Below are 20291 nucleotides of genomic sequence, written 5' to 3' on the forward strand. Positions count from 1 at the left end.
ATATAGCAGCCTTCCACTACCTAAAATGGACCTACAAGAAAGTTGGAGAGAGACTTTTTACAAGGGCATGTAGTGGTAGGGCAAGTGATAATGACTTTAAACTGAAAGAGGGTAGATTTAGATTAGATATAAGGAAGAAATTCTTTACTGTGAGGGTGGTGAGGCACTGGAACAGGCTGCCCAGAAAAGTTGTGGATGCCCCATCCCTGGAAGTGTTCAAGGCCAGGCTGGATGGGGCTTTGAGCAACCTGGTCTAGTGGAAAATGCCCCTGCTCATGGCAGGGGAGTTGGAACTAGGTGATCTTCAATATCCCTTCCAATCCAAACTATTCTATGATTCCATGATTTTATGAAAGTGTCCAGAAATAAATATTTTGTTTAACAGAATATTTTATTATTTTTTTAGTTTTTAGATTTCATATAATCACAGAAAATATGTAATGTTTCAATCCTGGAAGAACTGGCTCAGTAGCTGAACTGAAAACTATACTATTTGCACAGGCCTAAAAAAAAAAAAAACCAAAAAGTAAAAAGCTTAGATCACACTATGTTTTCCTTTACATTGATGTAATACAGGGAAAAAAAATCCACAGAAGCCAATAAAATGTCTTCAGATTGTCACAGGAAGAAACAAAATTAGAAAATGGCTTTCTCCCCTTATTGCCCAGTTTCAAGGGATATCCCAAAGACTCCTGGGTGGAAAACAGGAGCTAATTTGGGAGACAATTATTTACTAACTAGTTATTCAGTAAGCTTATCTGAGTCATACATTTTACAAGCCATCTTTACTTTTGATACTTTATTCCACTCAAAACAAACAATACCAACAATTCTAAAATATTGTAGTTATTACTACTGATTGACTTGTTTAATTTCCTCTCCAAAGTCCTTTTCCACTATGGATCCGTTGTACAGCCTTCCCAGATGTTCTCCCACCAGACACTCACACAACAGTTCTGCTAAAGGAGAACTAAAGGAGGAGAGAGACAGACTAGATATAAGGAAGAAATTTTTTACCATGAGGGTGGTGAAACATGGGAATAGGTTGCCAAGACAGGTGGTAGATGCCCCATCCCTGGAAATATTCAAGGTCAGGCTGGATGGGGCTCTGAGTAACCTGATCTAGCTGAAGATGTCCCTGCTCATTGCAGGGAGATTAGACTAGATGAGCTTTGAAGGTCTCTTCTAACCCAAACTATTCTATGAAAAAAACTCCTACTGCAGAGGAAAGTGAATATGCCTATTATGGGAGGTGATCAAGTCCTTATAATCTTTTTTTCATTTATCGTTTTATCATGTATTTTCAATATCCAATATCACACAAAACCAAACAGGTTTTATATTTAGCCGCTATTCTACACAAGCACCACATTAATGAATAATGCATTACAATTAATTAGAACATTACCTTGCAAATTGGTATTTATAAGTGTGTAAGAAGCATATCAATGGATAATGTACTGTTACAGAGCGGGAGCTTCAAACATTCGCAATAGTAGAGGGGAAAAACCTGCAGAGAAAACCTTTCACTACAAGATGTGCAATGAAGAAGATATCATTCCAAATATGATATTAAAGAAAAACCCTCTCTTCCAAAATCCTAAGAAATACATGAGCTACTCAATGAAACACCCCTCACTTCAGGAAAGCCTGTGACCAAATGAGTGAAAGTTTCAGGCAGTCGTTGAAAATTCAGATTGTTTGCTACAGCTGCTTCTCTTTAGGCTGACGGAGAAACCACCACAGGCAGCCTGTGGTTCAGCTGCCGCATGTGGTTTCAGCCGACGTGCCGGGGACTGTGTCTGCGGGATGCTGCCCTGGGTGCTCCCCAAAGCCACCCACTCCCTGGCTGTCCCCTGCCTCCCCATGAGGGCCAGCAGCCGCAGACAAGCTCCAGGAGGAAGCCGATGCGAGATGAACGTGGCCCCGCCAGTGGTGGTGAGGGAGTTTCCTTTCAGAGCAGCCAAGAGGTTCTGATCCACATTGTAGTCACAAAATCCTTGAAGCCAGCGCCGGGGAGGCGGCAGCAGCACGCACTCACAGTGAAGGGAAATCACAGAATCTAGAATGTCCTGAGTTGGAATAGACCCACAAGGATCATCGAGTCCAACTCCCGTCCCTGCACAGGACAAAAGAAGGGTGCAGTGGAACACCACCCTCCAGGAGACATGCCACGCTGACATGAAAACACATCTGTCTGCTGGCTGACAAAAGCTAAGGGAGAGCCATGGGGGAAAACCGTCCCCAGTTCCAATTCAGGTTAACACTAACCCTTTTTTTGGCATTATATAACAGCATATTGATGTTATTAAGAGTATCCAGAAGCCTGTAATTCAGAATTCAATGTGTCTGTGTACATTTACCAGACCTGTAAGCTATTACCACGGTACTAACAACATTCAGCTGGAGAGTCCCAGGTGACTAAGGAAATGAAGTGCTATACACTTAAAAATCCATCAAAATGGGAAAATCCAAACATTTTTGTTCAGCTTTTTTCCTTGTGACATAAATAATCATTAAATGTTATTACTCTAATCCAGTACTTTTGATTTATTCCTTGGAGAAAGTATAGACTAATTACCCTGATACGTAACTCTTGGACCATTCAGTAATGTGCAATAAGAATACTTTAATCACACAATACCTGTAAAATCTGAATATATGTACTAACAGGCAATCAGTGCAATACAACAATATCTTAAATTCAATGTGATGCAGAAGATTACTCCCAAAATGGAACAATAAATCTGTTTGTACAGATAACCACCGGTAGAAGAGGTGACATAGGGTTACCAAAATACAGGCAATCTCTAACCACAACTGAAAAGTCTGTCTCCTTACAGTTATCCAAATTGTGATTACCACTCAAACTGTATTATATTAGTGCTCCTGCACAAAGAGTAAATCATCACAGAGATCATCCTTTTATCAATGTGTACTGCTGAAACCCACCAGGGAAACATTTACAAAATGTTAAAGCACGTAAGCCTGAAGCCACAGAGCTGGTATTCTCAGTGGGAGCAAATGGAAAAAATTGTACTCTCCAGCCCACTGGAGTCTAAATATGTGTAGAACAACATACTGGATGAAAACAGGAACAAGAAGTGTTACACAGAGAGCGGTCTTCAAACCAAATCGGACATTACTTGTATTTTCCACCCAAGAATCAATGGAAATTGAAATTAATAATAAGAATTAAGAATTAAAGAGCAAAAATGTATGTCAAAATGTTAAGCTATGCAAATAGGTATACACTGATGGCTAAATATTTTTGCATCAAAAGTACTTTTGTCATCAAACTCAGATTAATAAAAGTGATACCCGTGCCCAAACTGTTTTCACAGTGGAAAAGAAACCCTGTTTAATTTTTCCATAACTGGTTACATAACATGAGAAATGTTTAATACACCACATGTATTCTCATTATTTCAGATTACTTCAATAAATTTGGTACAAAATTCCCAAGAGGATTCGTTATCTGTTTAAAAATAAAAATGCTTTACAGATTGGATCCCACTCACATTCAATACCAGGTGTACCTCTGTCTTCAGGGGGAATATGAATGTGCCTATAGCTAGTTGTGATTTATTAACTTTTCTGGAAAGTTTCTCTGAACCTAATGTTCATTCGATGCCAGACTTGAGAACCACAAGACCAAGGCAGCAGTAACCTATTGTGACTCTGGCCTCCATTTACACAAAAGCATTAGTATTAATTAAATGCCTCCAGACCTTCCTTACTCTGACTGCGCTTGCTGTAGAGCTAATTGCTTCTCTCCTCCAGCACACGCTTAACGTGCCTGCCCTGCTGCACAGCAGACAACTTCATGTTTTATAATGGGTTGAACAGCCTGCAGATAGTAACTCTGATTGCTTCAGATCTTTCCAGGGTGCCTCATAAGGCAGTTGAAACGTTTTATGCAGACTAAGTGATCTTACAGTTTTTCTTCATCTGAATTTTTCATGTTAGGAAATGAGCTGAAATATAAAATTCAAAATCTCAGTGGCCTTTTTAAAGCAAGTGCACAAATTAGAAAGATGAATAGAAAGGTCTTGATTGCAGCTGACATTATGACTGTGAAACATTAACATTTCCAGCTGAAGAGAAGGACTTACTTAAAGATTAAGAAATACTAAAGAATCTAGGAGATATAAATGACAAATATGTTTATCAAAAAAACCAGCCTGAACTGCTGACACTGAGTTGTGCTCTATTATTACTTGCTTCACAATCCCTTGTAAGAGGATTACTGTCTATTTTGGCACTATGTATAACAAGAGTATACAGCACATCACCAAGGGGTTGTGCAAAGAGGCTGCCCTGTATCATCACACCCACACATATATTCTCCAAGTCAAATCTCCCACATCAGAAAACCACCAGCTGTCAGTTCCCTGAGCTCCACACCATTTTGTTATATCAAAAAAAAAAAAAAAAACACCGGGGAAAAGCAAAAAAAGTCAACAAGCCTTTTGCTTTTAATTCAACAGGAATGCAATACAGCCTAAATTAAGGGCAGAATCATTGCATTATTTTCCAGTCTGCATACTAAAATAACCACACTGTTCCTCACACTGCATACCCTAATTCAGAAGAAAAGCAGCAGACAACAATCCTAAGAGCATCCAGGGACCCTCTGACACAGTCACAAGGGTTATGCTACCATGTCTTCTAATGCTATGCTAATTCTTCTAATATCTCCAGACAGGCCACACAAACTGGCATTAATCCAGCACTAGAAGAGTTGCCTAGCCCAGGAGTTGTAGTCTGGACAAACCTTAATGTTTAGACCACAAAAAAACTGATCCAAGCATCTTATTAAACTAGATGAGGGAAATTCACTACATTCCTAATACACTACACCAGTTTTTTCCTGTCGGGCACAATTCAAACAAAATGCAGCTGGCTCATAGTGTAGGATGCCTATCTACTAAAATAAACTTCACGGCTATCAAACTCTTCTACCATGACCATTCAGCAGTCCTCTCGCTGTCTGTACCAGTTACAACCTCTCCTACAGGAAAGTGGTCAACCTTCACCCAACAGTTCACATCAGATTTCAGTATGTCACCTCGGGCAAAAAATGAGGTGTCATTTCTCACACACCCTGAAACTGTGGCATATGATAGATCCTTTCTTCAGTCTTTGTAACACTTAAGATATACATAAATATACAGTATAATTCTGTGAATTAAAACATGGGGGTTTCTTGAAAGCATTACACTGCATCAAAGCCATGGTAAGCTCTTCTTTCTGTAGGATATAAATCTGGACTGTGGAGATGCAGTCAGGATGAAGAGGGGAATAAGGATGAAGGGAGGATAATTACAGATCTATCTGATCATAAACAGCTCATTTTTTGCCTTATCCAAATACTTAAAATACTACTACTTACCCAAAGGAGAAATAACTGCTCTAATGACCTCAGTATAGGAACTCTTAAAAGTATATTAGTTCATATATTCCTCTATTTTTCTCTGGTAAATTTAATATCTTAATGTAGGCTGAGAGGGTACACATGTACCCAAGGCTTCTGATCCACCAGATTTAAAAGCTTTTTTCAACTCCTTTCCCATTAGCTGGCCTGGCTAGTCTATCAGTTTTACCTCATTTCTCACAGAAGGCTGATCTTCTTTTAATTATCACAAATGCATGGGTGCAGTAGCCTTACCCACTCCTTTTATTTTGCCTTTCAAGGAGAAATGCCTCCATACTTGTTGTCTGTGTCCTGCTTGCTTCTGAGTGTCCAAAGCTGGAGCTTATTGAGTTTATGGGTTATAAGATGGAGCTCCAACTTTAGACACTCATAACCTTTGAACTCAATAAGCACAAATAGTGTCCTAATCAAACCAAAAATCAATTGCTAGCAAACATCAAGTAAGACAAGGAGCAAAGTTAATGAAGAAAGGTCTTTTTTTATACTTCTGCATACACTCAGGCACAGAGGTACTCCTAAATGCAGAGAATAGTCTTTTAGAAGTGCTCATCTTGCACCTCCCAGAGCTTTTGAAGAAGCCATAGGACTGGAAAAAAAAAAAAAAAATCAATTAAAGCCTACTTTGCTTCTGCAGCCAAAGGAACTCACGCCTGACAGGTATATCTTTGCCATTATGATCACTGTCCCATTAATATATTCAGTCACTGAGGTCAATGAATATACAGAGCTTCCACATACCAAGAGAGTGCAAATTGCTACTTAGGAACTATAATTTAGAATACAGCTCTTCCTTCAAGCATCAATCCAGCCCTTAGCTCTGCCTTTGAAATTACATGGCATTACATTACATTGATGGAGTGCTGAGCTACAGCCTTTTTACTCTCCTTGTATAACGAGACCTCCAGGTACGGTAACAAACGAACACCTGCTTGTTTCTGACAACCCCAAAATCCCACTTCCTGCCCTCAGTCATTCTATTAGCAGAAGAAACATAGTTTTCTGAAATTCCTCTTTTAGGCCAATTATATAACTCACCCAATAAATTCCTGAATCTGTGTGCATCATTGCTACCATATTGCAGACTCTAAAGCTCATGTGTTATCCTTATTCTCCTATGACCATAAAATTTCCCCGGGGATCCTCTCACTGTTTCTGTCACTAGACAGCTGCATTAAATCAAGTTGATATGAACTGCCCATCACTGATTACAGAAACTACAGACTCTATTATTGTGTAGTGGTCTTCTGCAAATATTTTACTTTTTGAAATGGGAGGATTATTACTGAAGCTATTTGCACTCCAGAAGGTTACACTCTCTATTAAACCTCTTCTTCACTCACTGGGATGAAGTAACAAATGGAAAAGTAAATTCAGATTAAAAATGACAAAGTGGCAAACTATTTTATTAGTAATTATTAAACTCCAGCTACTGAAATGCCAGGAATCAATGAACAGCGTGGAGAAATGTTGGGCAAAAGCGGGAAATGCTGAGCTGGTGGGAAGAAAAGTGCGGGCAGAAGCAAAGCTCCTCTGTTCTCTCCATCTCCCCAACTCCCCAGCCTTGCTTTTCTGGACTCCACAGACACTTAGAGCAGCACCTTCAGCCCTTCCCATGGGCTCCATCTGGAACTGGCCCCAGAAGGAGCCCCCTGGCCCAGAGCCCCTTCTGGGTTTGCCCCCACCACCTCCAACCACACTGAAGAGGCACCGCCAGTTCCACGCTGCTGGCACTAAACCTCCCCTTTTTCAGCTCTTCTGGTTCTTCTTCAGCTGAAAAATCCCACCTAACCGGCATCCTCAGGGGCTCTTGCTCTTGAATTTCATGTGGTTTTGACCTGTGAGCCTATGGGCCCATTCCTTTGGGATCTTTGGTGGAAAAGGTAGTGGGTTTGGTTTTCTTATGCCTAGCAAAATCTACTGAGTCAACAGCTCAGCTGAATACAGCAATTCTCTTTTAAGTACAGGGAAGGGTTAACACACAGCAACATCAGACAATATCTTACAGAGTATTTCCTTCAGACGTTTTTATATGCAAATGAGGCGTGCTTCACAGATTTTCTTTGAGTAATTACAGGTTAGCAGCCAGCACAGCAGGCTCACAACTATTTCACTATCTACTTCGTTTTATCTACAAAAACACATTTCTTAAAATTATTTCTGGGGAGGTGTGGTATTTTGATTTTAATCTAATTAGGGACTGAAAAAAAGGGAGAAGTGAGAAGTAAGGTGTTATTGGGAGCTCGTGACTTCAGGAGCCCACTGGCCACCACCTTTGAGTGCCAACATGACACCTGAAGTAAAGCACTGTGAACAAACCTGTGACAAGCACTGGGGTAAACTACAACTTGAGCACATAACAGCAAATACTATGCCCTGGCTAGTAAAGCATCTATCAGAAGACACACTCAGCTAATACATGGACTATCCGAAATATTCTGACTCTAGAGGATAGCTTAATTAATTTAGAAATTAAAGGACACAACCACAGGAGAATCCACCCAGGAGCTACTTTATATCACTTAGAAGAAGCTGACTGAAAACAGACAGATAAATATGGAAAGTAGTTGCTAATTTACAAAAGCTTACTAAATTCAAACAGCTGAAGAACTGGTAGCTGGTTTCAGAGCAGCACTGAATTTTACAAAAATCAATGCTAAGACACTCTGGAGACTTTCATTCCAATCCTGTAAGCAACAATGATAAAAGGTGCAGAGGGTAACTATTAGACTGAGGTCCTACTGTGCATGATGCAAGGCAAACAAACTGTTAATATGAATATATGCAAGGAAAAAAATGAGAGCAACCAAAAAATATCCCAGCAAACTAATGAAAAGAAAGCAGGCTGCTGAAGAAAACTGTACTGAAAATGGAATAGAAAATCAGAGAGGAACAGCATAGGAGCATACAATTAGTGAACATGTACTATTGTTTGTAAGTACTTCGCATGATACAGTTCATGTTTATTTTCTTTGAATAATTTTTGCTTCCACTTGCTCAAATTACAAGTAAAAATATACATGTTTTTTTCTGACTGCATCTCTTCCAAACTCACCATAAAATGTAATTCATACCAGAGTACGATGTTTTTCACTGGTGTAATTTGTCTTTGCTGGCAAGCTGTTTACCTATACGAGAATTAGTGCTTTCAGAGTAGACGATAGGGTCTAATGGCAGCATAAGCCAGCACTCTGTGTTCTCTGTTCACACTTCCTGATTTCTCAGGTAAGAACAAATTCACCATGGCAGAAGAGAAGGATGGAGGAAAGGGAAGAGGAAAGACCTGGGTTTGCTAGCTCTCCTGTTAGCGTCACGCTAAATTTGTTGTCTAAATTTCTGGCCTTGTGACAGCACAACAGATGCCCAAACTCCCAACTGTTCAGGGCACAGCCCATACTTCCCCATGCTGCCCGACACTGACATATTCTTTCCCGTCAGAGGGAATGTCCTATTTTTTTCAGGGCTCTTGGAAGGAGTTGGGGGACAGATCTGGCTGACTCAAGTGAAATTATCTTGCATGCAACCGCAGAGTCATCTGCTGTCATAGACTTTGCTTGCTCCAGCCCATGTGCCCAGATAGTCCAATCCAGCCATGCTGCTTGAATGCATGGACACCAGGACTCAGAAGGCCAACAGAGTTACAATCATAGAATCATTTTCGTGGGAAAAGACCTTTAAGATCACTGAGTCCAACCGTTAACCTAATATTGCCAAGTCCACCTCTAAACCATGTCCCTAAGAACCTCATCTACACGTCTTTTAAACACCTCTAGGGAAGATAACTCAACCACTTCCCTGGGCAGCCTGTTCCAATGCTTGAAAACCCTTCCAGTGAAGAAGTTTTTCTGAATATCCAGTCTGAATCTCCCTTGGTGAAACTTGAGGCAGATTCCCCTCATCCTATCACTTGTTACTTGGGAGAAGAGACCAACACCTTCCATGCTAGTTGTCTCCTTCTTGTGCAGAGCCCTCACTCTTTGAGGTTCCCGGCGCAAAAATTTCCCTCTTCCATCTGTGCTGCTTCAGCACCTTCAGCTCACAACCTTAGTGCCTCCCAGCATCCCCTGTAGCTGCTGAGGGGAGTTGCAGAGGCACCCTTGGACTGGGAGCTGAAGCTCTGGTGACAATTCACAGGAAGGCAAGTAATGGGCTTATGCTGCCCTCAGAGTCCATGTGGCACCGATCCATCAGCAGTGTGAGAAAGAGTTACCACTTAATTTGACCCCTACAGTCAACAGAGGCAACGACTGCCAGAGGGGATCAGTTAAAGTATGTGCCATTTTTGCTTGGTAACTTCTCAACTGTTTTCAAAAGAAATAGGAAAGGCATGTAAAATCAACAAAAAAAGAAAATCTCAGTTCATGCTTCCCAAGTAATAGAGGTTTTAAAAGTGCTATCAGGATGAAGAAGACTTAAAATAGGATTAAAAAGAGAGTGTGAGACTGAAGAGCCTAATATGATTGAGTTACTTTTCTGCTCTTTTAAAATCCATAGATGAAATCCACCCAACTACGTTAAAAATCAGAACTTTTAGATGCTGGCCTTCCAGAGGAAACAGCAGGTCAAGCCTCGTTTACAGAATTGCCAGTGTTTCCTGCACAGTTGAGACAGAAGCCTGTATCTTTGAACAATGGTAGAGAGAAATCCAGTCTCCTCTTCTTTGACTGCAAAAGCACTTTCACCACTGAATGAGAGTTAAGGGAAAATGCAGGAAACACAAAGCACCTCTAATCCACTTGCAACAGTAGTTAGGGTGACTCTTTACAAAACAGTCAATGTAGCCAGCAGACAGCTAAAGTTTCCAGCCCCAGGGTAATCAGACACTAGATCCCAAACCTCCAGTTCCTGGGAAAAGGTACAAACAAGCTATTACTTAAAGGCCACTTTCATGTCTAAGTTTCCAAGCTTCTCCAGGGACTGCGGCAGCTTCAGATGCTTGTCTGCTCAAACCAGCCCTGCAGCGGGGCTCATCAGAGAAGAAAGTAGCTGCTCTCCAAGAAAACACCATTCCCAAGCTGGAGCAGGTGAAAAGGACACTTTCAGCCTGAGAAACAAAACGCTTAGCATGTTGACAAATGCTAAGCAAGGAAAACAACAGGGCCTGGGACTTCAGTGAGTTTCAGACCCCTGGATCCCACCCAGTTTTTCTCTTTTAATATAAAGAGACAATCAGGGAAGTATGTGCATAAGCCTCTTCATGCTCCCAAGAAGGGCAAAGCACATTTTTCCAGTCACTTCAAGCAACGCTTTGTCAATACAGCTACTTGTGGATGACGGCATAGCTCATGGCAAGGACACAACGGGAGAGATCCAGAAAGCATCCCTTAGGGACACGGCACTGGCAGGACAAGTGAAGGAATATCACTCACGATGTTAAATCCTGCAGGCTGTCCCCACCTCTCATTGAACTCATTGTGCACATACTGCTTACACGGACACAAAACCCCACCTTCTCTAAATGCCTAAGAAAATTATATCTAGGATTATAGTATGAAAAAAAAAAAAAATCAGTATCAGCCAACCTATGGAGCAGGAGACTAAAGTGGAGAAGAAAAGTAAAATTTATCTATTTCCTCAGTTATAGGAAAGGGCAATAAAAATGCATAGCGCTGCTTTAAAGTAGGAACCATGCCTGCTGCCTGATCAGCATTTTAATAAAAGAGATGTTACAGAAATGGCAGAGAAGCACAATTCTGAACCCTCTGTTTGCAAAATGACCTGTGTGGGAAAACAGCACAATCCATATACAAAAGCAGACCTGCAGCCGTTTCACCTGCACCCCAAAATGCTCTCTTGAGAGCAGAGTGCTGGCAGCCCGCGGCTGGCTCTGCCCAGCTGAGTGTGCAAACAAAGCAAGCACGTGTTCGTACAAAAGACTGCTGATGAGCCAAGTCTTAGTGTATAGCCTATGGATAAATGAAGATGTGGCTTTCACTCAGATAAACTAAAACCCTGTATTTGAGGCATAAGTTCAGCACGCCGCTCTTTCACAAGGGAAATACAGCAAGAAATAAAAAATGCTGGTGAATGTTTCTGCCAATTTCAGCTTCAATGCCCTTTTGCTTCAATTTTTGATTCATAAAATCCTGCCTCCTCACAGGCATGTTTTAAAAATAAATGTACTAAGTCTGTAGGGTTTACCAACTATAGGGATCATCACTGAGAAAACCCTGCAGGAAACTAGCCTTTTTGGATATCAGGTAGCAGGAAGCACATTCAATGTAAACGATAAGCCATCATAGGCGGAATTGACGACAATAAAATGAAATGCTGGTCAGCTGTTTCCCTGCTTCAAGATGGTCTCTCCTGTTCAGCTAAAAAATTGTTCCTGCCTTGGAAAACCTCAGTAATCTTGCAGCATCCATACAGAGGACCCAATGCCCTTGGAGCTCCAGCTCCTGTCCTCCAGCAGCATCTGTAACCTCAGAAGTGGTCAGACCAAAATTAATCAATCAAAGCGGCACAAAAATCCAGTGCTTCCCATGCCGACACCGAGACAATGCTGGGTTTGGAGGCCCAGCTTGTTCGGCAGCTGGAGCCTACCACAGGACCCAGCGGGCAAAGGTGGTGGGTTTCTGATGAAGCACATAAAGCTCCTCCTCCCGCCCTCTCCTTCCAAGTGGGACATGGATATAGAGGTAGATTTAACCAGAAATAGAATAAATACGATTGACATATATACCTATATGCATACTTTGGGGAAGTCTGGAAAAGATGTGAGGGGTACACAGAGCATCCAGCTGTAAAACATTAGTAAGAAGGTGATTTCCAAGCAGAATATAATCACAGGGAAATGGCTTACCTAATGCTGGAAACAGCAACCCACAAATGATCCTCATGAAAACAACACCAGAGTCCAAAATGTTTTCGAAACTAGTCTAAATATTTATTCTTTTTCCAGGTTAGGAAAGGATTTTACTTTCCTGGCTCTCCAGCCACTATCTGTACCAACCCCATTTACACAGGTTTATCCAATTTTTCAGCTTTTATCTCATCAAAACTTTATCTTTGTATTTTGTAATTATGGTTTGTTCCCAAAACTACAGAAAGTCTGCATGAAATTAAACTGATTTACACCTTTTTCTTGTATCATATCTTAGCCAGTCTATAGCATTCTAGAAACTGAAATAAAACATCTTCAGCACAATGACTAATTCATCCACTAGTCATTTTTGGGGGTACTGGTGAAAGCCATTCCTGAATGCCAAAACATTTTCATTAATGCAATATTTCTGTAAAACCTAATATTGCCTTTCTGTGCATTAATTTTCAAAGTAAATAGCGTTTTTATTACAATACCCACTTGCAAAAGAAGCAAAATATTTTAAAATTATTCAGGCACTGTAATGCCATTAATAAAACTTCCCATTCCAAGTGCCACAGGTAATTTTAAGGAACCACTTTTAAAATTCATGATACAATAACAAGGTAAATTCACCATTCAAGACAAACTATTGAATCCCTACAAAAACCCCACAGATTTAAAAAAAAAACCACGCTGTATTTTAAGTGCTAGAATTTAAGAAGTAGCAGAAACATCACCAAGACTACAAAAAAAGACTCACAAAGTCCAATTTGACCCCCATTTAAATAGTAATTAATTTAATTAATTAAAAGGACAACCTGCATACATCGGGCAGCTGATGACAGACATGCTACCATACAGCTGAGCACAGAAGGGAGAGACTTCAGGAGAGGACAAAGACAACTTAGTGATCGCCCAGTTTTTCTAGAAAAGTGTGTAACTTCCATTTTGGATTATCTGTGATTAAGGGAGATGGCTCTCGTATTTCCTAGGCACCTGTTACAATCACAACTTGTCTCCAAGCCTGATGTCATACATTTTCTCAAAGTTAGCATCAGGATATCAAAGCACCGCCAGGTTTAAAGGGCAGGAGGACACGGAGGTGGCGCTGCCTTCACAAGGAAGAAACATCCCACAGAAGAGTGAGCTCGCACATTGCTATGCAGGCAGCCCAAACACACATTCCTGCTTGGCACCTTTGTCTTACTAAAAATGACATACCACCTTGTAAACTGGCACCGTGCCACCCTGACAGATGGACTTAAGTGTAGGCAGCCAAGAGACTATGTATCAGCATCAAATATGTTTTTTGAGAGCAGGACTTCCAGTCAGGAATGTTAAAACAGCTGTCCACATTGAGCTTGCATGCCTACTCTTAAGAGGATATGCTATTGCCACTCAAGCCCTGAGCTGGATTAACTTGGAAAATAAATAAAATAGGTTCCACAGCCACATAAGGTGAGTTTTTGCAGAATCAGGATTAGTGATACTCAGGGGGCTTTACTGACCTACGATTAGTGGGCACACTCGCAGGGCTGAGAAGCTCTTCAGTTCTGCAGCTCAGTGAAACTTTCATCATGTGCATGCTTGTAAACAAATGTTTCTCATCTAAACACATCTTTTTGCATGTTACCTTTCCTTGAAAAAAAAAAAAAAAACAGAACCCAATACTAGCATGATTACAAACAAACATGTTAGTGACCTTCCACTGTGTGTTAGGGGACACCTTTTTTTTAAATTAACTCTCCTCTCTCAGACATACATGTCTGTGTGACTGGGATCTGTTTCACTGGGCTTTCTTCTCTTTTCAAAACTTCAACTCCCATGGCCCACTCCAAGATTTTTTGTTAGCCCAAGCCTACATGCATACATACATATTCCATTTTGACATCATTTACATAGCTTGCCCCAGGAATAAAATCATATTGCCCTGAGAAACTGGCATTGCCTAATGCAAGATGTGGGGTGGCTGGTCTGCAGAGCCATGCCCTGGCCACCTCTACCCCATCCCTGTGCCCAGCTGGGCTGCCTGCTGCCCACAAATCCTTCTCCTCGAGGACATGAAACATTCCAAAACACTGAGCAGCTCTAAAAAAACATGTTTGCTCACATCAACATGCCAAACAATGTTCTTTTTCTTTTTTTCCAGAGAACTCAGATTTTACTCCTGCCTGTTAAAAAGTCATCAGCCTAAGTCTAATGCAAGGTAAATATTCAAACTCAAACAAGGTAGAAGTTTCCTCAGAACTTCACACTATTTAAAAAAGGTAATACCAAGATTTCCAATAGCAAGCAATATTGCTTCTAGCCCTGAGTAGCTTAAAGACTGAAAGGAAGTGATGATACGTTTTATTCGATGTTTAAACATGCTTTGTGTTCATTTTAATTCTTCTGCCTATGGAATCAGACTTCAGCTATCAATATTTCATGTACACTGTAGCTGGATATCTCATCTTTACTCTTTTTAATCACTGCATATGAACTTCAACTCTACAAGGATATTCCCAGTATAGATCAAAGCCGCCTTCAGTGCCTGGTGACAGGGTCACACACAGTCTTCCAACAGCTGCTGGTGTCTTTTACCTTTGTTAACTTTAACGCTAATCTTTGATGCAATTAAAAGTTACCTGAGTCATTTTATTACAATTTCCCATACTAGAAGCATTTCAGTTGCAGGCATCATTTCTCCTGCAGTCAGGACTTCTGACCACTGACCTTGCTTCCCCCTTTGGTGAAGACTTTATTTCTCCTCTTGTACTGTTCATCTTCATTACCCTTCATTCCTCACCCTCATCTCAGGCATTTCCATTTCATTTTATTCCTTGTTTTTTGAGGACTGTATGATATCACGTTAGCAAAAGTTTCACCCCCCTTCTGTCACTCCTAACTACACTTACTAACCTCAGACAACAAGATGCTTGGATTTTTCATGCTGCAAATGAAGTTGATTCCCCATTAAACTATATTGCCATACCAACTAGCCTTTCTCAGAGGGGAGGGAAAGAAGAAAAATGCTTTGGCAAATATTTAATCAGGCAGATTAGCAATGCTGTGAAAACAATAGAAAAAAAATGTACATAATACCTCTCCCTCCTTCCGAAAACCAACAGTGCCTCAGGCTTTCTCAAGACACCGCACATACACTGTGCATGCCTTTAAAACGGTTCAGGGGACAGTCAAATCGCTGAAGAACAGGTCAATGGGAATAAAAATACTGATCCGGGTGACTACTTTTTCTTAATAAAGTAATTACACACACACCCTACGTGTGTTCCTTCCATGCATGTCTGTTTTACACAGACTGATTATCTCTACGGTTATCATAAAGCCAAAGTAAATTGAATTGCAAATGGTAATGCTGAGCATCCAAAACCCCTTGGCAGCGCTCTCAGCCCCGTAAGTGCCTCTCATTTGAAAAGAATTTGAAGGAGTATGTGAGGTTTATTTCTTACAGAATCATGTAAGATACTAATGCAAACTCAGAGAACAGTCAGTCTTCTTACACATTACACAAACTACCAAAAATGTATGGTGTTTGCTATCACGTTGAAACTCCCAAAAAGTTTAGTACCCAGTTATCTGAGAAACCCCTTTCTCCCGTCATGACTATCAGGAGGACCGGTCTGTCTGTACCTGCCAAAAGCCAAGTGCCAGATCAGACTCTCGTTTTGTTCTGTCCCTTAACTGAGCTCTTAACTCTGAAGGTTTTAACTTGCTGTTTTATCAATGTTTCTTAAACCCATTCTGAGTTGCCAGATGATCTACCGACACCAGCCACAATTCATTGCTAGTTAAAGATAAATGAATACTGGAAAAGTAAAATGAAGCATGTCAAAAATCTCTCAAAGTACTTATAAAACATTAACATCATAGACAGAGACTCTAGGCTAACAGGATGCTGAACAAAATTTAGAAATATATCGTTTCTGTATTAGCAAAAAGAAACTTGAAGAGGCATAGCAAACTTTAACATTACTTTCTGCAAAAGTCACCAGCTAATGCCAAGTACTGAAAAGTATTAGAGAAGCTGACCTCTGCTGTCCCGTTCCCTGGGTGGGAGGATGTGAGAGCAGCCACTTGTACACACACTGCCTTAGCTTCACCTGTTACTGCTGTTCACCACTCCACAAGGAAGAGAAAAACATTTTAAAATAGGAAAGCATGGCAATTTTCCTTCAAAAGGTCACTTCAGAAGGAAAGGCTATCACGGATGTTGCTCAGAAAGAACAGGACCCAAGTACCTGTAACTGGTCCCTCAGGCAGATTTGGCATTCAGTCAAAGCACCCTGGTACTTAGATGCCTTACCTAGGTAAAGCGAGGCGTTTTCTTTCTTGACATTGTCATCTAAGTAGGTTGGTCCCAAAGTATAGATGGGGGTCGAGCCCATGCCAATGAGGATTTGGGCACAAATGAATAAAGCTACATAGAGAGAGTGGTCGTTTCCACCAGAGTCCTTGACACAGGCCGGCGAGTCCAACTGCTCTTTGGTGGTGCCATTGCCAGTCACGCACAAGCCCTCGTTACTGACGGAGGAGTTCAATTCCTGGATCTGGTACGGCGGAGAGATGAAATGAGGTAAGGAGAAGAGTGCAGCCCCCAAGGCAATGAAAAACCCCCCTACAGCCAGCCAGAGCGGCCTCCTTCCGCGTCCCCCAAAGTAGCTGATGAAGACCACCACCACCAGGCTCCCGATGTCGAAGCAGCTGACCAGCAGCCCCGACTCTGAGCTCTTAAGGCTGTATCTCCGCTCGATGGTGGTGATGACGCTGCTCAGGTAGCCGGAGACCATGAGGGACTGGATGAAGGTCAGGAAGCACATGCACACCAAGAAGAAGCGCGAGTCCGCCAGCACTGCCCGCAGGCACGCTCTGCCCGGGGGGCCCGCCAGCAGCAGCGCTGGCGGCCGCAGCGGCAGCGGGGTGCCCGGGGACACCCCTCGGCCGGGCGCCGCCAACTGGCCGCCCTCGGTCCTCCGGGGGAAGCTCCCGCTGCCGGCGTCGGGGTGCCGGGCAGCCCCGGCGGCGCCCTCGCTCCGTCCGTCCCCGGCAGCCGGCCCCGCGGCGGGGCCCGCCGTAGCGCCGCCGCCCCCCCCGGCCGCCAGGGGGGAGCCGAGCGCGGCCCCGCGGCCGCCCGGCGCCGCCCCGCCGAGCGCGGGCAGGCTGCGGCACCGCGGCGCCTCCGCCCGGCCCCCCGCCGCCGCAGCCGGCCGCTCCGCCCCGGGGCGCCGCTGCGCTGGGGTCCCCGCCGAGGCCATGCTGGCTCCGGCCGCGGCCTCAGAGGAGCCCGGCCGGCTCCATCGCCGCCGTGCGTCGAGCGCGCTGAGGGGCCCGGCGGGAGCGCAGCATAGCGGGGAGGGGAGGAGGGAGGGGAGAGGGGTGGCCCTAGCCGCGGCCGCTGGCCGCCCCGCCGCACGTGTCAGCCAAAGTCCTTTGTGGCTCCATCCTCCCTCAGTGTCGCTGAAGGGGACGCCCGCCCGCCGGGGCGCCCCCGCTGCCGGCGGCTCCTGCTCCCCGCCGCCGCATGCCCGCGGCGCCGCGCTCAGCAGCCGCCCCGGCAAGCCCGGCCGCCGCGGGGGAGCACCGCCCGCCGCCGCTGCTGCCGCTCCGCCGCCCGCATCCTCCTCTGCGCCGCCGACGCCGCTGACAGAGCTCCAGGGGGGTGCTGCCGACCTGCGGGGCGGAGAGCAAGCACGGGAGGTCAGCGGCGCCGTCCCCAGCGGCCCCCGCCCCGCCGCCCCGGCCTCTGCCCGCCCGACCCCAGGATCTGCGTTGAGCTCCGGGGACTGCCCGCTGCCCCTACGGCGGAGAGGGCCGCGGGAGAGACCGAGGGACCGTGTCCTTGCGGACAGCACATGGATTTACACAAGAGCAGGAGCGGACCACACGTCCGTGGGCCTCGGCTAGAGCGCGACCCTTTTATTTGGCGCCGGATGCGACAGCCAAAGGTCGCCGTGCCAAGCCTTCTATTTTCCAGCCTAAAAATAAACACGCTGAAATAAATAGTCTGCTACAACTCGGCGGCCCGGGGAGCGGCAGCAGACGGAGTAGAGGGGAACAAAGCCGATGCCGAGGCAGTGGCGGCATGTACCCCGAACGCCGGCACTCTGGGGCCGGCTTCGCTGCCCCAGCTCGCCCGGGTGCCCCCCGTGCCCGCGGGACCGCCGAGGGACGGACGGTGGCCAGCCCTGCCTACCCCGCCAGCGAAACACGCGTTTTGCCTCCTTTGTTCGCTTTTGTCTCCCCGCCGCCTTCTGCTCGATGCGAAGGGGCAGACGGGCGCGGGGGGGGAGGTAGCGGCATCCCGGGCAACCGAACCCCAGCGGCAGCTCTCCCCCCACCCCCGGCGGGTGGGCAGCGGGCAGGGCGGGGGAGCCGGCGGGGTGCCCCGAGCTCCCTGCTCCCGGCCGCTGCAGAGAAGAAAGACGAGGCTACTCACCGTGGCTGCGGCGAGACGGGGGGGAGCCCGCAACCGAGCCGGCGAGTCAGCCGGGCCCTGCGCCCCCGCCCCGCCTGTCACCCAACGCCAAGTCCCCCTCAGCCGCCTCCCCGAGCGGCGCGGCGGAGCGCAGGCGCGCCCGCCGCCGCCCGTCGCCGCCTGCGGGCCGGGTCGCCGCCGGGGCGGGCGAGAGCGCCCGGCTCTCGCGTCCGCTCCGATCTACCCTCTCCGCCGAGCAGGGAGCGGCTCCCGGGTCCCCGCGACTTGCACCGTCAGGGCAGAGCGGCAGCCCGCGGTAAAGCACGTTACATCCCTTCACGAGAGTTTACGGAACCCCTGCCAGAGGGTGAGCCCGGCGGGGGCAGGCGGCGGGACAGGCTTGACAAGGGGCTGGCCGGTGCCTTTGCTCTCATCTGGAGTTGCCGAGCGCCGCAACTTCGCGCCAGTGGCTGAAAAAGTCAGCGGAGAGCGCCGCACATTTGTCAGCCCCAGGCGGCATTCAGGGTGTTGCACCGCGTTTTGTAAGAGGTAATGAAATATTCGGAAGGCGAAACCTCAGTTACAGTGTCTGCTGAGAAGTGAGAATAAAGAACAAAGAATATGTATTTATTTGTTTGTTTATTTGGGAAAATAGAAAGCCAGGCCACCTGATGGTCCATTTTGTCCAGGCTCTTGTCTCTGACGTGAGCCACTTCCAGAAGTGGGAAAACACGCACAAAACCTGTGAAAAGCAGTGAGTTTCCACTTAATCTCCTTTTCTCAGTTTGTGTAGTGTCTTGAATCACACTGGTTTGTTTTCCTCTGAAGTCTCTGTTTTTAAAGCCCCAGTACTATGATAAGTCTAGAGAGTCCTGCCAATTATTACACTTCGTGTGGTTTGATAGAGGGTGAACTGATAAGGTAATTCCTTTGTGGCCTAAGTTTTACCATTAAAAAAAAAAAGCCAAGGAATACACCAAAGAAGTATAGTATCCTACACATTTCTGAATAGCTAGTGCTTTTCTGGGCAGGATAGATTTAGCTTTGATTTGTTTCGCCAGCTTTAAAACAAAACAAAACAACAAAAAAAACACATTTAGGACTGACTTACCGCATTCGTTGACTTATTTATAATCTTAATCAATAAGATAGTTTCATAGGATACCACTTTCAATTTTTATCAAGCTTGTGCTTGATACCTCTTTGTGCTTGCTTAGTGCTCATACAGTTCAAACTCAACACAGCCAAAACAATACTTTTGTTTCCTAAGGTTTCACCACATTCTCCTGTTGATAAGGAACCTCAAGTTCAGTGGTTGTCTGGGCCTGTAATTTTAGTATTCTCTTTGATTCAGACAGGTTTTCAAGGATCCTTGAAAAACTCATCTCAATGATTCACCATCTCAGTTATTCTTTCTACATAAGGTCCCTAACATGGCTTCTTCTATATCATCATCCCACAGCTTGTCGTTACCGCAGTTCCTCTCTTCTTTTTGTTCCTGTTCCACTGCCAGTGCCTCATGGCCACAGCTTCCTTTGCACTGGCTCTGGCACTCAGCTGAGCCCTCAGTAAGCTGATTCAGCTCACTGAGATGGCGGGAAAACAACCCAAAGGAAACAAAATTTTTTTGCTGGCTA

General features: G+C 44.7%; 1 protein-coding gene across 1 annotated transcript in view; it reads right to left on the reverse strand.

The window, feature by feature from the left end:
• Positions 1-18662, reverse strand: part of SLCO5A1 (solute carrier organic anion transporter family member 5A1) — a 77817-nt gene extending 59155 nt beyond the window's left edge. The window contains exons 1-2 of the mRNA XM_065627619.1: positions 18433-18662; positions 16546-17909 (exon numbers count right to left, since the gene is read on the reverse strand). Of these exons, the coding sequence (XP_065483691.1) occupies positions 16546-17909; positions 18433-18539 (1471 nt within the window). The 5' untranslated portion in view covers positions 18540-18662. The remainder of the gene's footprint in view (positions 1-16545; positions 17910-18432) is intronic.
• Positions 18663-20291: the final 1629 nt, after the last annotated feature.

This window comes from Caloenas nicobarica, chromosome 2 (assembly GCF_036013445.1).
Source record: "Caloenas nicobarica isolate bCalNic1 chromosome 2, bCalNic1.hap1, whole genome shotgun sequence".
NCBI lineage: Eukaryota > Metazoa > Chordata > Aves > Columbiformes > Columbidae > Caloenas > Caloenas nicobarica.